General features: G+C 39.6%; 1 protein-coding gene across 2 annotated transcripts in view; it reads right to left on the reverse strand.

The window, feature by feature from the left end:
- Nucleotides 1-914: 914 nt before the first annotated feature.
- SERPINI1 (serpin family I member 1) overlaps nucleotides 915-17,475 on the reverse strand; it is an 80,063-nt gene continuing 63,502 nt past the window's right edge. For both annotated transcript variants that reach the window (XM_073359466.1, XM_073359467.1), the window contains 4 exons: nucleotides 13,797-13,894; nucleotides 5,390-5,476; nucleotides 3,903-3,992; nucleotides 915-2,071 (listed from right to left, as the gene is read on the reverse strand). In XM_073359466.1, the coding sequence (XP_073215567.1) occupies nucleotides 1,995-2,071; nucleotides 3,903-3,992; nucleotides 5,390-5,476; nucleotides 13,797-13,894 (352 nt within the window). In that variant the 3' untranslated portion in view covers nucleotides 915-1,994. The remainder of the gene's footprint in view (nucleotides 2,072-3,902; nucleotides 3,993-5,389; nucleotides 5,477-13,796; nucleotides 13,895-17,475) is intronic.

Consider the following 17,475-nt stretch of genomic DNA (forward strand, 5'->3'; position numbering starts at 1 on the left):
GGGCTGATTAGGAAATAGGATTCTCTGTGGAGGCGATATTGAGGTTGTAAATTCTTACTCAGAGTCCAGAACACAATACATAAAGAAATTTTGTGAGGCCAATTTGTAGCAGTACTGGGGTAGTTCCACGGCAGAAGGTGCTGCTAGATAGTTGCTCAAATGGCTCAGCCTGCCTGAGGGGGTGGGGTGGGGGGGGCGTATCAGCCACTCAGTGGATCCTCCTGCCCAGTTTCCATGAGGCATTTGTAACTAGCCTCCATGGAGAGCGTCATCCTGCAGTATGGCTTGGGAGGTGCGTGCTCAGTTAAGTTTCCTTTCGTTCCTCTCAATGCTTCTTCCCAGCACTCATCAAGCTCTTTGGCCTGAGCACTAGGCTCAAGCTTTGAGCCTGGGAGCATGAGAGAGTATCCCACGAACAACGAAGTACCAAGTTTTGGACGTTCTTTCCCTTGTACAGCATGTAAGAAGTGCCTGCGAGGGCTTGGTTTAAACTGAAAACATACCAGGAAATTATGTGAATAATTCCACCTAAAGCTCAGCCAATACCTTTTTCAGAAATTAGGCCTCAGCTTGCTCCCACGGAATTCAAAGGCAAAATTCCTATTGACTGGAAGAAGGAACCACATTGCCTCTTACCCGCAGACTCTATTTTCTGCCATAGACTTGATTCCAGCCCTACCACCTTCTTTCTTTTTCCTTTTCACCTTTGTTAGGAATTACAGTTCATTTTATATTTTACACAAATGTGGGAAGTGATAATTATATGTCAGCGTCTGGCACTGGCGGGTACTTTCTCTTCCTTCCTGTGAGTGGGTGTGGCATTTATTATCCCACCTCATATTTAGAGTGTGGCATGTATCATTATGTTCCATCTGGCACTTTGTTCTCAGTAAGAAGTTTAGGAAGAAAGAGGATTAGATTTCATTAGTCATTTATTTCACAAACTGAACATCATTTTCACAAATTTTAGGATTATCTGAAAGAGCCTTTTTTGTAGACATGCTCTTGTTGCTCACTACTGTGAGAGAGCTGTGGAGATAGAATTAGTGAGTAGAGCCAGGCAAACATTGGGGTGGGGGAGGAGCGAGGCGGGAAAATATCCACAAATATTTATGTGACGATGTAAATGATTTCAGTTCAGTAATGCTCTGTGCTCACTATTCACAAACATTCATGCAATTTGAGTTTTACTGGCATCAGCATTCACGGAAAGTGAATTTTTAAAGTCACATGCAGGAGTATTCATAAAAACAGCATTTTAGATTCACATGTGGGAGTCTTAACAGAAGAAGGGCTACCACAGTTATCCAACAGATTATATGTCACCACGCACGAACTCCTAGCCCCACTGAAGTCAGTGGGTGTTTTACACCGACATCGAAGAGGGCAGGATTTCACCCCACAAGTCTTATCTGAACCATCACAACGAACCAGCACAGTGAATACTAAATACTTACTTTCAGAACAGTTCACAATCAATCCAGAGAGTTAAAAAGATTTGCATAAGAGCATTCAAATAATGAATGAATTACAAGACATTACAATCTGCTTGCAAATATTTCAAGAGAGACTACATTTTTCAAATAATTAATAAAACCAGATGAATAATTTATCAAGTTTTGCCACTGGTAATATTTAAAAAACTGTAGACATTCTAGTCCAGTCTTACTGATCATGATAGCTTTGAGGTGTAACAAATATAGTACTTACGAATTAAACTTTTGCAGTACAATTCACTAAAATAAGAAACACAGCTGTTGACATGTATACAATTTTATTTTAAGGACTGACACAGCAATCACAATGACAGCAACAGAACCATTATTTTAATACTGAAAGCTTTCCTCCATAAACTTGGCTTGTAATTTAAACCACGTTAAATATGGAAGTATTTCAACAGTGTCTTAAGGTACATTGTAAAACACAGCAAACCTTAAATATATCAATTATAAACTCAGTGTGCTTATTTCCCTCCTTTTTAGTGTGTGGCATTATTAAAGTTCTTCAAAGTCATGGCCACTTGTATTCATTGCTTCTGGGTGCATGACTCTTCCCATGAACAAGATAGTACCTGAACCAATGAGAGAACACACAAATCAGAACCACAAAGAAGGACATACACTTCTAAACCACTCTCCATTGTTTGAAGTTATTTGTGATTTATTCATCATCTGATAAGGATACAGATTTTATAGGGCACAATGTTTATAAATTGTGTGCGCACATGCATGTACGTACGTACACACGCACACGTCTGAGTTTAGTATCCATGAGAGGTGATGGATTGATAGCCTTGGAGAATGAGTTCCTCTGTTTGTACTCAGAACAGGTACAGCGCAGACAGAAGCAGTGAAAACTTCTCCACTGCCCTGACAATGCACCTCAACACTCCAGAGGCTTGCTCCAAAGCCCCTGAAATCAATAGAAAGATGCATATTGACTTCATTCGGCTTTAGAGGGACCATCACTGATGTCAATGGGTAGTTCAGTGTCCACATCCATTCAGTCCTTGTCTTCTAGGTGGAGGATCTCAAGAAGGATCAACTGAAATGTGGACACCTGCCCACAGGCAACTTTCATGATAATTTCATGTTTCTGCTACCATTGAATTCCCTGGCAAGGCTCCCAATGACTCCAAAAAGAATGAAACTTTGGTCTTTTACTGGACTTGTTTCTCATTTGAAGGATACAAAGAGGCAAAAAGTTGTATATACAAGTACTACTGTCCTCAGTCATTCAGTCCCCACATATAGCACAGTGCATAAATTGCTCACTACACACTATCAGATTGAGGGTTTTGTAGCCTTCTGTGACGCCCATCAGATTCCCCTTCCCCATCTCTCTGGAAGGGTCTCTAAGGGGACACTCAGTAAATGGACATAAGTTACCGTGTATTAAACCCTGTGTGGATGCCCTCATTCAGAAGTAATGTGATTCACTGTAATTCACTGTAGCTTAAATCCGCTTGGACAGTACATTGGTAGGGCGTCTTGGACACACCTAGCTCACCATATGCAAGGTTTGAGACAAAGGCTTTTAATGTTTGTACAGCACCTAGCACAATGGGCCCCCAACTCTAGGCAGTACTGCAATATGAATGTTTAATAATAAGAAAGCAGATCTTGCACATGCTGGGCCAGACTGATCTCCAATGCACGAAAACCCTTGTGACCTGCAGCGACTGAATTTTGCTCCAGACTAGGCGAGATGTCATAACAGACAGCTCCAGCTCCTGTGTGGCCACATAGTAACATGCTGTTTGTTATCCAGTCACATCCACAACATTACCAAGAATAAATTATAAATATCAAACCAAAACATTGCTTCATCAGAGGCTGTATTGCCAGCAAGTACTGTTCTCATCATTGCCTGCCACAGAATATATACCAATGGAACCTGAGAATTATTCATAACTGCAATATCTGTCCTTTCTGGAAATCACTTAGTATTGGGGCAAATTCTGCTGGACTTACTAAAGTGAAGCTCTTACTGAAGTCAGAGGGTATGTTCAAAGAATGCTGACTGCACAAGGGGATTCAGGACTGTGTCCCCTGATGAAGTCAAACATAGAGCTATTGTTTAGGATTACAATGACAATTTTGCCTCAGCCCTCAGTAAGTTTATTGGTGAATTTTTCCAACGATCCCTTACCAAAAAAGGGCAATAATATTTTTCAGGCTATTCCTGTGTGAGGTTGGGGTTGGGAGGAGTGTTAAAGGAATGTGTGTTATGAGAGATTAGTTAAAATCCCTCAACACAAAGCATTGCAGAGCAGAAAGTAAAGAAAAAATTACTCTCTGAGACCAGTTTATTGATCCAAAACAGAGCGCCTCTGCCGCATGGGTCTGATGGGGATTCACTGTAAACAATGAGAAAGCAGCTCGGAAACTGCATACACTTACCTGTTCTCCTGTTTCTGACCAGAAAGAAAAATGGATGATCGACTATAACCTGGGGGTACAGCACAGCCATTCGACTAATGGCAATCATTCCTAACGGGGAGAGAACACACACAAGCAGCATGTCAGGTATTGCTTTATCTTCCCCATACTCTCCCTCTATACAGCATGTTAACTTCTTCACACGTGATATTTGTAAAGCCCCTGAATAGGAATTAAAGCCTACATGACTGCACTGTCACCAACAAATAGCATGACACTTCTAATCTAAAAGGAAGCAGGCTTACAAAGTAATTACATGTCTTCGTATGCTCGGAGAAGGATTAACAATGGGCAATGGCACAATTTATTTCCAGTGATGATGAAACAGCTTATAATTTACAAAAAGGGAGAACCTCTGGATAATGAAGGCCATTCCCTTTCAAAGGAAAATGCATTACAGTAGAAAATGCATTATTGTGCTAGACAGAGCTCTAAGCCTGACCCTGGTACTCACATTAACTGCTTATTAAATAGACGAGTTAAGAGTGTGGGCTGACCTTGCCATTTTTAATTTAGCTCTTTATTCTTTAAAATAGAGTAAACAACAAAGTTAAAGGCAAAATAGATGAGGAGACTGGCAGACTTTGGCCATTTGGTATTTTCTTATATTTGGAAATCTTCTAAGGTTTTCACTAAGGCTTTATTATTTACAAGTGTTTTATTAACTTTTTCACTTTGACTGCATTGGCAGTTAAAAAAACACCTATGCATGCCAATAATCTCTGCCCACATGAATGTGAAATGCCAAGCTCAAAAGAATCACTGGGATTGACTATAAAGGATGCTGCTTTTCTCTTGCTCGAAGAATAGTACAAGTACTTATGGAGAGAAATCACATAATAATGCAAGCAAGTTGGCAAATGAAGTAACTCATTTGCAAGAGGGAGAGTCAAGATTTGCCTGTGACAACCAACCACCTTCATCATCTGGCCCCTGAAGCATCACTGCTGGCAAGCTAGCCTTTTCCAGCTATTGCATCCCAGCTCACACCCCTGTTTAAGTGCTTATTAAAACACAACAATGTCTCTGAGGTACTTCTAACCATTTTGGAGACAACACACAGACCTTCTCAATTAGCAAATCACACAAGATGGGGAAAATAAAATAACCACAACCATTCCAAATTGCCAAGATTCAAGTTTCAGAAAGAAAATCTATCTTCAAAAATGCAGCACGTACCCTCCCACCTCTCATTAGAAAGGAAATGGGAGAAAGGAGCAATATTTTCCACTGAACACTTGAGACACTTTATGACACACTCATATCAAGAAAATGTTGGCATTTTCAATTTCCAGCATCCTCTCCGGGAAGGAGGGACACTTGCCAGACTACATCCTCATGCTGTATTGCGCTCAGCTTTTCGGCTCCGCACCAAGACATTTTTAAAATACTAATTAATATAGGACAGCCAGACCCATAATTGAGTTCCTGTTTTCAGAGTCAGATACCTGAGGCAGCAGCAGCTTCGGCACCTTCCTCATTAACTTCTAGAAACGACTTGTGAATTGCTTTAGCAAGGTAAAGCTCTTCGCTATCTGCGGGGAGGGGAAGAAAAAAAAAGGAGACATTTTAAAGTGGGTTAGTAAAAAGTGAAGCTTTTTTAATAATAAAGCTTTTTTTTAAAAACACCTCCAAGACCTGAAGGCAAAGAACAAATTCAACTGCAATGACTTCCTCCCTCATCTTGGTTTTAAACAGCCTTTTCCTTGTTTATATTTTTATTTAACTATTATTTGTATCACAGTAGCACCTAGAAACACCAACTGAGACAGAGCCCTCATTGCTAGGTTTCATATAAGCACAGAATAAAAGACAGTCCATACCCTGAAGAGCTTAAACTCTAAATAGACAAGGCAGACCAAAAGTTGGAGAGGAAAGGAAAGGATGTAACATTACAAGCAGAGAGTAGTTATTTGTTTCTCCATTTTGAACCAATGCTGAAAGATGCTATATAACTTCTGGGAAGGAGCTTGCATAATCAGGCCCAAATTTTTCATGCATATTTTCTTTCCATCCTGACTTTAAAAATTAAATGTCAGATGGTATTGCAATAGAATCACCACCAGTGATCACCAAGGATTCATCTTCATACCTAGTGAGACCAATGGAAATGATGTAATTGACTCTGAGTTCACTGAGAGAGGGACTGAGCCTTTGCTTTCTCCCTCTTGTGTGCTCACACTCCCATCCCAGCAATTCAGTATGAATCTGACCCAGCTCCTACTGAAGTCATTGCTATTGACTTCAATGGCAGTAGGATCAGACCATAGAAGGGCCTGGCAATAGGCCTTTACACTCCTAGTTAGTACAATCTTTAACTATTTTCCACCCCACCTCAGCAACACAATATATTACAGAAAAAATAAATACACACTGGATTAGATCTACACTGTATATATACTCTCACAAAAAGAAAAGGAGTACTTGTGGCACCTTAGAGACTAACAAATTTATCTGAGCATAAGCTTTCGTGAGCTACAGCTCACTTCATTGGATGCATTCAGTGGAAAATACAGTGGGGAGATTTATACACATAGAGAACATGAAACCATGGGTGTTACCATACACACTGTAATGAGAATGATCACTTAAGGTGAGCTATTACCAGCAGGAGGACAGGGGAAAAAAAACCTTTTGTAGTGATAATCAAGGTGGGCCATTTCCAGAAGTTGACAAGAACGTCTGAGGAACCGGGGGGGGGGGGGAGGGGGGAGGGAATAAACATGGTGAAATATCTCATATCCACATAGACACAAGAGAAAAAAATTGAGAGGTGGGAAATTAATAGAATATTCATAACAGGAAAATAAATCAACGTGCAAAATTTAAACTAAGAAGTCAATCGATTCAAAAACCTTCTCTATTTCTGAAGCCTTCCATGACGTAACCCTTAGAACACCAATACCTATCAATCAAATAAGTCATTAACTGAACACACTGAATCACCACCCATAAGAAAAGACTGTGAGAATATTCTCGTAGTTGATCTTCATTTACGTCAACTCTCTCTCATAACAAAAGATAATGGTTCCAATGCTAATGTAAACAACTGAGAGGAAAGACAGCCCTGCCTATCACATGACTCCAATATGTCTCATTAACTCAAGATGAGCTAGGTTGGCTCTGAACTGAACTAGATCTCACAGTTCAACTGCTCAGCATCTCTTCAACAAAATCCCCAACTGATTTCCTATGGGATCATATGTGGTAAAACCTACAGGAGACTGCTAAGAACGGTACAAGCTTTAGGCTTCAGTTCTAAGCTTTCAGAAATGCTGCTAATCAAATCCAGACTCCAGCGAGAAACTGTTGAATTGGAATTCATTTGCAAATTGGATACAATTAACTTAGGCTTGAATAGACACTGGGAGTGGCTAAGTCATTATGCAAGGTAACCTATTTCCCCTTGTTTTTTCCTACCCCCCCCCCCCCCCGCAAGACGTTCGAGTTAAACCCTGGATTTGTGCTGGAAATGGCCCACCTTGATTATCATACACATTGTAAGGAGAGTGATCACTTTAGATAAGCTATTACCAGCAGGAGAGTGGGGTGGGAGGAGGTATTTTTTCATGCTTTGTGTGTATATAAAAAGATCTTCTACACTTTCCACAGTATGCATCCGATGAAGTGAGCTGTAGCTCACGAAAGCTTATGCTCAAATAAATTGGTTAGTCTCTAAGGTGCCACAAGTACTCCTTTTCTTTTTGTGAATACAGCTGTTACTCTGAAACCTGTCAGAAATGCTGCTGTTGTCTTGAAAGCAGGGAGAAAGAGCCTCCACTGTATTATTTGTAGCACATCTGTCACAAAGCATCTGTTTATCTTATGGATTAAGCAGAACTCTCACTCATTTAGGTATTGACATAACAGCTATTAATAGAAAGATCTCAAAAATATAATATGTGAAGTGTTCACATGTGATTATTACTTTTTGCACTTTACCAAAAAGTTTGTCTAAATGGTTTATTTGCACCACTAATCCAGAGGCAGTCTTCCTGTAAAGCGACCACTCATAGGAAAGTATTCAGACTTAAAATGAATTTTCTGAGGAATGAACTGCAGCATTTTGGCATGTCATGGGGAGGGGGTGTGCTCCCCCACTCTGAATTTCTCTTTGCAAGCAGTCTCCACACACCCTTACATAAAGTTCACTACATTGCATTTTATTTACAGCATATCATGCAGTTTCATGTCCTATCACCATATGGCTTTTCCGAAGCTTGAGCATATCCCTTAGATGGCGGTGTGAGGGGGGCAGGGAGAGAAAAGTCTCATCTCTCAGATTCTTAACCTTTCCATCCAGCTCTTTTCCCCCTTACTTTCCTGTTGCCCATTTAATGGTCCATAGCAGACTAACTGAATCACATTATTGACTGGTTAATCATCCAGAACTAATCAATTATCTCCCTATTCAGCAGATGGGGAGACCCTTAGGAAGTTCAGAGTGCTGAGCCAGCTCTAGGCTACACCCACTCTGTCATGTGGAACAAGTAAATTCTCAGCAGTAAGTGCTATATGCAAAAACAGTTAGTCAATTATAATGGAAATATTCTGATGAACACTTCTAATAATCTACATAGTTAGAAGTCTCTCTTTTACATATCACTCCTATTATAGTCCCCCTTCTATCTATTGGCTGGCCTAGCCTGTAATTTTCCATTCCATCTAGTGTAATTTCAGTTACTCTAGTTGAGAATCTTTCCACAATTTGATTAAATATTTGAGCTGACCAATGTATTTACCAAAAGAAATCCTTTGGAGTAAGAAAAATGCCTAAGGAATGCTTATGCTTGATGGCTGTATGCAGTGTTGTAGCTATGTTGGTCCCAGGACATTACAGAGACAAGGTGCGTGAGGCACTACCATTTATTGGACCAATTTCTGTTGGTGAGAGACAAACTTTTGAACTTACAAAAAGCTCTCTCAAAAGTTTGTCCCTATTACTTTATTAAATTAAGAAATAGGCAAACTATGAATGTCCTTAGACATCTCCTCGGACATTCAGTGGGAAAAATTAGAGTGCAGCAACGTTAATCATTGCTGTACTTAATGCTTTACATAACAATATAAACAACTTAATCTTTAAATAGGTGAGGTAATATCTTTTATTGGACCAACTTCTGTAATAAAAGAAACAAGGTTATGTCTACACTTAAAACGCTACACTGGCAGAGTTGCATCACTGTAACTTAGCTGCTGTAGCGCTTCAGTGTAGACACCACTTGTGCTGACAGGAGGGGTTCCCCATCGGCATAGGTGATCCAGCTCTCCGAGAGGCAATAGCTAGGCCAATGGAAGAATTCTTGGGTCAACCAAGTACTGTCTACACTAAGGCAGTTAGGTCGGCTTAGTTACATCTCAGAGGTGCTGATTTTTTACACCCCGAGACGTAGCTATGCCAAAATAAGTTCCCAGTGCAGACCAACTCTGGCTTTCGAGCTACACAGAGCTCTTAAGGTCTGGGAAAGAGTCTCACACCTGGTGTGCACAAGAAAATTAGGTTGTTTTAACTACGTTGGTGAGGGTTGTGAAAAGTCCCACTATGAGCAGCATAGTTAAGCCAACCAGTCCTAAGAACATAAAAATGACCATACTGGGTCAGGCCAACAGTCCATCTAGCCCAATATCCTGTCTTCCGACAGTGGCCAATGCCAGGTTCTTCAGAGGGAATGAACAGAGCAGGCAATCAAGTGAGTTGTCCATTCCCAGCTTTTGGCAAACGGAGGCTAGGGACCCTCAGAAGTGGTGTTGCATCCCATTGTTGGTGCTAGGTGGATGGAAGAATTCTTCTGTCAACCTAGCTATTGCCTCTCCAGGAGAGCCCCTCCCCTTGCTGTAGCTAGTGTCTAAAACATAGCATTTTAAGCATGGGCAAGCCCTCAGAGCCTCAGAATTAAATCCACGGTGGAATAGATTGTTTATCATAAGTAGTTAACACATATGCTAAGAGACCAGTGAAGGTGAAGTTGCCCATTAACACTTCTCTAGTCACAGGACACAAAAGGGGGGTTATTGTGGGTTACAGATTGTTGTAATAGGCCATAAATATAGTGCCTCTGTGCCTTTAAATAGCAAAGTTAAATTGTCCAAGCAAGATATATGTGTGGTCTTAAACTCTTTCTTGCTTTTGTAAGACAATTGTACAAAATATAAATCTTTGAACAAATAACTAATCTCATGGATTAAACACAAACAAATTCAATCCATCTGTTGCACTCCTGTGTGCAGAGCTGCTCACTGATGTTTATGCCTCTGTGTTGTATATGGAGTGAAATAAGGGGACATGCTCCATTGCACTATTGGATACTACATCATAGACAGACTGGGAGGGAGGGCCAGTCCTACCACCACCCAACACCTTAAGTGAACTTCCAAAATTATCTTTGATACATTCATTTTAAGATTTTTCTTGTGTTAGAGCTACAGATTACTGTGAGATCAGCATTTCCACTACAGGTCGTCAAAACAATGGAAGACATTCTTCACGAAAAATGTGGAAAATTCATTCCGCAGGTTTTTAAAAAGGCATAATTTTTTGTATATTCATTTTTATATTTCTTGCCCCCTCCCTTTTCCATTTTATGTAATGGAGACAGACAGACAGACAGGGTGGGCCAGAGGGCTGGAGGAAGAGAAAGAGAAAGCTGGTGAAGGAAAAGTGAACCAATTTTTATTTATTTATTTTTTTAAAAATATCTAACTTTGCAAAAAGGGAACATTTGGAAAACAAAACCTTAACATTTCTGGTGAAAGTTTCAGATTAAAACTTTTTGCTGTTGTTGTTTGAAAACCTTCACTTGGCTCTGATTCGCTGTAGTAGGTGATAGAGAAAGGAGACTTCCCATGACTCAGGTATCCATCTGGGTGATTAAGCAGCAACCCAGAAGGGCTGCAGAAGTGGTTCTCAAACTTTTGTATTGGTGACTCCCTTTCACACAGCAAGCCTCTGAGTGCAACCCCCTTTATAAATTAATTTTTTAAAATATATATTTAACACTATTGTAAATGCTGGAGGTGAAGTGGGGTTTTGGGGTGGAGGCTGACAGCTTGCAACCCCCATGTAATAATCTTGCAACCCCCAGTTTGAGAACCCCTGGGCTACAGCTTCCTGGGTGGAAGGACAGTGGGATCCCCTGAGGATAACCAAGGTATATAAAAAACAAAACCTCCCCACAACTGCAGAGCTAATGTAGAATAAGGATTGCAAGCAGAAGGCCACAGCAGGAACAATTCAACCAGTACTTCTGTGGGCACTGGGTGGCTCTGGAGTTTGGGTGCTGGATATGGCTAAACAGCTCAAATCCAGCCCAGCATAGAGGTGACAAAGTAATTATGGCTGTTTTCTTGCCACAGTCCAATTCCTAATGTCCACACCACACTGAAGTTTGGTATAGATTGTGTATCAGTTTGTTAAGACTAGTGAAGTGTTCTGGGACAAGGGAGACAAAGCTATATAAATGTAAATTACAACAAGGAGCTCACTGGATCATTAATGTTGATTTTCAATAAGTCTTGGAGCACTGGGGAAGTTCAAGAAAACTGGAAGAAAGCTAATGTTGTGACAATTTTTTTAAAAGGGTAAACGAGATGACCTGGGTAATTATAGGCCTGTCAGCTTGACATCGATCCTGGGGAAAATAATGGAGCAGCTGCTATAGGACTTAAATAAGGAACTAAAGGAAGGTAATGTAATTAGTGCAAATCAACATGGATTTCTGGAAAACAAATTCTGTCAAACTAACTTGATATCTTTTTCTGATGAGATTACAAATTTGGTTGATAAAGATAATAGCATTGATGTAATATACTTAAGACTTCTGAAAGGTGTTTGATTTGGTACTGCATGACATTTTGATTAAAAACTAGAATGATATAAAACTAACATGGCACACATTAAATGGTTTAAAAACTGGCTAAATGATAGGTTTCAAAATATAACTGTAAATGGAGAATCATCATCAAGAGGGTCTATTTCCAGTGAGGTCCCACAGGGGTTGGTTCTTGGCCCTATGCTTTTTTTTTTTTTTTTTTTTAAAATCAATGACCTGGAAGAAACCAAAGTTTCAGTGATTTGTATGCAGATGGCACAAAAAGTGGGGGAATGGTAAATAAAGAAGAAAAGTTGCTGATTCGGAGAGATCTGGATTGCTTAATAAAACTGGGCACAATTGAACAATATGCATTTTAATATGGCTACACATAAATGTATATACATCTAGGAACAAAGAACATATATCCTGAGTGTCTCACTATAAGGCATGTTTTCTAATCCTTTGTTCATTCTCGGGGCTCTTCTCTGAACCCTCTCCAACTTTTCTACATCCTTCTTGAATTGCGGGCACCAGAATTGGACACAGTATTCTAGCAGCAGTCCTAACAGTGCTAAATACAGAGGTACAATAACCTCTGTACTCCTACTCGGAAATCCCCTGATTATGCATCCAAGGATTGCATTAGCCCTTTTGGCCAGAGCACCACACAGGGAGCTCATGTTCAGCAGATTATTCACCTTGATCCCCAAATCTTTTTCAGAGTTCCCAGGATATAGCCCCCACCCTCCCATCCTGCAGCTATGGCCTTAGTCAATTAAGCTTAACAAAGAGAAGGGGTGACTTGATTAGTCTTTAAGCACCTACATGGAATAAATATTTAATAATGAGTGTTCCAATCTAGCAGAGAATGGTATGACAGTAACGAATGGCTGAAGTTGAAGCTAGACAAATTTAGACTGGAAAAGTAGGCATAAATTTTTAATGGTGAGAGTAACTGGTAAATTGTTCCAATGGTTTCTCCATCAATGCAATTTTTAAATAGAGATTGGACATTGTACCAAGAGATATGCTCTAGAAGTTATTTTTGGGGAAGTTTTATGGCCTGTGTTACACAGGAGGTCAGACTAGATGATCATAATGGTCCCTTCTGGCCTTAGACTCCATTAAACCATCATAGTCAGCTAATTGGCAATAGCCGATAACTAGAAAGTAGGGACCAAATAAGCCTGGAGATTGAATCAGTCTCTCATCCGTCAGGTCAGGACTGAGTATGGGGGAGCTTGTGCTACAGAACTGCCTGCTACTGTTGTGTGTAAGGGAGTAATTTCCTCAGAGAAGGACGGCACTCTGTCACTTCCTGCAGTTGTCTGCTCAACACCTTTCCTGGACTTCACATTCATTTAAAAAAACCAACCCAGCTCTTTTTGCTGAGTCTATTTGAAATGAATTTTTAAATTTAAAGGATCTTGGTAGGTATGAAAGTGAAATGCTGACAACTGGCTTGAACAGACATGCAGCGGATGTAGTTATTTGTGCTCATGTGCCTTAATCTTAAAAACTTTTCCTTTCCAATGCTTCTTCTACACAGAAGATGATTAACCTTACGATAGCTTTATGCTGTGGACAGATGGCCCCTGGGGTAAGAGATGACAAGTCACTTGCTGTTTGAATTCAGGCTACGAGATAAACAAATCCACTGAACCACTAAGGCCATGTGTATAAGAGGCCTCAATATTGTTCATCATGCCAGTGGCATCCACCTTTTGCATAATGTTCCTTTTTCTCTTTACTCATGCAACAAAAGCATTGCCATTTATAACACCAGGAGTAGAGGGTTCTTAAGCAAAGGTAAAACCCACAGATTGGTAAAGCTTGTAAAATAATCTCTCTCAAAACTGTTCTTGGAAAGTTCACAATCCAGTGATAAATGCACACTGTCAGATATTAAAAGAATGCTGCAGGGTCACAAAAACCTACTATATTATTGGCAAAAACCAATTTCGCAATCCTTTTTTGTTCTCTCTCTCAATAACGTCGAGACTTTATGCTCTATTGTGAAAGACTGGAAACAAGAGCGTCTTACCAGACATTGCAGTGAGATCAGCATTTCTGCTGAATACTTCTGTGATTCCAAGACCCTTCAAAACATCTTTCAGATCAACTTCCTGTTCTGCTGTGAACCTGGGGAGCATAACAGAGAATTGCAAAATCCAAGGATGTATGAGTAGTATTTATTTTTATTAGCATGTTTGTAAATTGTAGTTAATTGAGGTTGAAACATCAAGTTAAATAAAAAAGAAGCAAATTTAGTACTCAGATACGATAGTATGGTGCTGCATGCTATAGAAATGCTTATAAATACATTATAAATACATATATTTATTGATAACGGACATTCATGGCTAGAATATTCTATAACTATTGTACTGCACCAGCCCCTGAAATATGCTAACATTACATACATGAGGCATACACAAAATCCCTGCCTATAAAAACTTAGTAATGTAGTTAGATTAAATAGATAGGAGAAAAAGAAAGCTAGCAAATATCAAACTGAATGTGATTAAGTTTAATCTAGATAATGGAACAATGAGTGATACAAAAAGAATGCAGAAACTTTATAGGTAGATGTTAGCAAAAAGAAAGATTAGGAAAATAAAGATGCTCATCTTTTATTTTAAGAAAATAAATAAAAAACACAGAATACCAAGAAGGCTACAAGAAAAGGAGTACTTGTGGCACCTTAGAGACTAACCAATTTATTTGAGCATAAGCTTTCGTGAGCTACAGCTCACTTCAGTAATTCATTCTGGTCCTGCTTCCAATGAAGTCAATGGCAAAACTCTCATTAGTTTCAATGTTGCAGCATTGGGTCCTAGACTAGGAAGTCCTGTAGTAAAGGAGTTTATCAAAGTAATAATGACAAAGGGCTACCTTTAGCTAGATTAGAAATGTCACAGAGGTCTATTGATAGATGAGAAGGCGTAATAGGAAATTTTTGTGTAATAAAGGCTCTTTGTAAAATGACCAGAACATTAATTATAAAGCATTTCAATTATGCGGCCATCAACTATAGGGTCACAAAGAGAAAGCACAGAGCATAGAAGGGTTTCATTACACAATTTCTTCAGCAAGCCATATGGCTAGAGACTATTTTGCATTCAGACTGCAGTTCTTAGTAAAATCTCTCTCGTATACTCTTGACCCAGTAGAAAAACTATTGTACCACTGTGCCATTTCTTGTAATAAAAATAATTAAACAGTCTTATTTCATATTAACAAACCACGTATAATGCAACATGTGTCAACCATCCAGCAGCAATGATCCTATTGATGTGATCATTGTGAGAAATGAGAGGTGCTGCACAGAATCCTGACCCAGCATAAAGCAGTTGATGAAGTGTGGAGATGATCTCACTGAATGTCAGGGCATGTGCAAAAACTGGAAGCTTAACGCCCCCCTTCCTCCCCCAAAATAAAAAAATCTAGAGATAATGAAGAATGAAATGAAAAAGGTCAGCTGGATTTTCCCATTGTCAAGAAAAATCTAACAGAAGAAGAAAATGGAAAACATGATTCATATTTATGCAACAAAAATGTAAAGGTAAAAAGTGACAAAACAAGCCAAAGAGAATCAACAAAAATTCAGCTAAACAGATGTTAATGTTCTTTACTAAGGAAGAATTTGTCTAAATGAAAAGATGATTTATGAGGGATAGTACAGGAGCAGCTACACCTTATTGGTGACAGCAAAAGAATTAAAGCACCAGGCCCAAACAACCTACAGGAGGATCATGGTGCTTGGGAGGAAAACAGGAGACACAGTCTTCCGTAAGAGTTCATTGCTTTGGCAGGATACCAGAGGACCAGCAAGTGACTAATACAATGTCATTAGTTGGGAAAGTCCCCTCTGGTGATCTAGCAAATTTCACTGCTGTCAGCTTGACATCTTTTGTCAGAGCACTGCACACTCTTCATGAACAACATGTAAAGGCATAGTGTACAGATGAACCAAGGCAGCCAACATGATTTCAGGAAGGGGAAAGTGTCCTTAACTAGCTCTGTTCTTTGAAAGGATGCAGCACTCAGTTTGCCCACAGCGATGAACTGGGAGTTCACGTAGAGTGGAATAAAGCCCCATGCAATTAGCCAATGCAAGGCCCTTTGAACAACTTTAGCCCTGCATTAAGGGCCAAATCCTCAAGTCTTTATTCATTCAAAGCCCCTCCCGACTTCAAGGCTCTCAAACGGTGGGCCAGATTCCGCTCTCAATTATGCCAGTGTAAATCTAGAGAGTTACTCCACTGACTTCAGTGCGAACTCTTAGAAAGAGCTGAAAGTGCTTGGCCCTCGATGCAGGGTTTAACTGGGGTTTAAATGGTGCAGATGGACTTGTATGGGCACCTTATATAGAGGTGAACGTTCCGAGGAATATTTATTGCCATGTTACAATTGAGATAAATTTCAAAATTAAGAGCCCAAGCATGCCCCCTAATCCACCCGCACAGGGGATGACATTATTTGGTATTAGGTTAGTTGGTTATATATGCATTATGTAAAGCAATTGGCTATTTTTTAAAAAAAGAGTAAGCATTACAATAAAGGTGCCAACTAATATCTCATACTGCCAGTGTCAAATCAGCTAGATAGGCTCCCACCAGCAATAGACTCTGACAGAGAATAAACATAACTATACACATCTGATGAAACTCAGTACTGTTGGTGAATCATTAAAGTGAGGTAGAATGGTAGTGAGGGTAATGGGTTTGAAAAACAACCTAGAGGTTGCAAAACAAAAAAAAACACACAACCCCCGCCCCCCGCCCCAAAAAAAAAAAAAAGCAAAGAAACCTCAACTACTGCAAATGGAAACTTCCAACTGCAGAAAGATTACAAGGAGATATAAATGGGATTTAAGTGGATTTAAGTCTCTTGACTACTAGACCGCAAATAACACGCTTAGCAGATAAATGACAAATAATAAACTACAAAAAAAAAAGAGAACACAAACAGATACATGAAAAGATACTTTTGCATACTAAGCTCGGAAGAGATTTGGGAGTTATTTTTGAAAAATCCCTAAACATCAAAACTGAATATGCTGCAGAAGGGGGGATGGGGCTGGGAGGATGGGAAGGAGGGGGAAAAATTCAAAAAGTTTATCTATCATATTACTAAAGAACTATATAAAATATGGTATTGACAGTATATATAATGTAGGCCCTATTCTCATTCAGACCTCTGACAGGGCAAAATGTTGGGTGGGTGAAGTTCACCAGAAGGCCTGCGAAGGGATCTCATCAGATGATCAGATTTGATCATCAGAAAATTGTACACTCCTAGATACGGACTGAGAAACATTACAAGTGTTTCTTGAACTTTTGAAAAGCAAGTTGGCCCTTTAAGAAAAGTGACACTAATCACACCCCATTCACTTTGCCATGTGTTGTTGAAAACCTGACTCAGCTGACTCAGTCTAGATTCTGTAGATCTTTTTAATAGGATGCCTTCTTTCCTTTTTTACATGCTCTGTTAAACGGTGAATTTACAATTAAAATATCACAACTGGCATATGAATGAACTCCCTTTGAAAGTAATGGGTCTGTTCACGCTTCAGGCTCTTGGAAAACTCAGGGAGACATCACGGTATCAGAGTAACAGCCGTGTTAGTCTGTATTCGCAAAAAGAAAAGGAGTACTTGTGGCACCTTAGAGACTAACCAATTTATCACGAAAGCTCATGCTCAAATAAATTGGTTAGTC

The sequence above is a fragment of the Lepidochelys kempii genome, chromosome 9 (assembly GCF_965140265.1).
Source record: "Lepidochelys kempii isolate rLepKem1 chromosome 9, rLepKem1.hap2, whole genome shotgun sequence".
Classification (NCBI taxonomy): Eukaryota; Metazoa; Chordata; order Testudines; family Cheloniidae; genus Lepidochelys; species Lepidochelys kempii.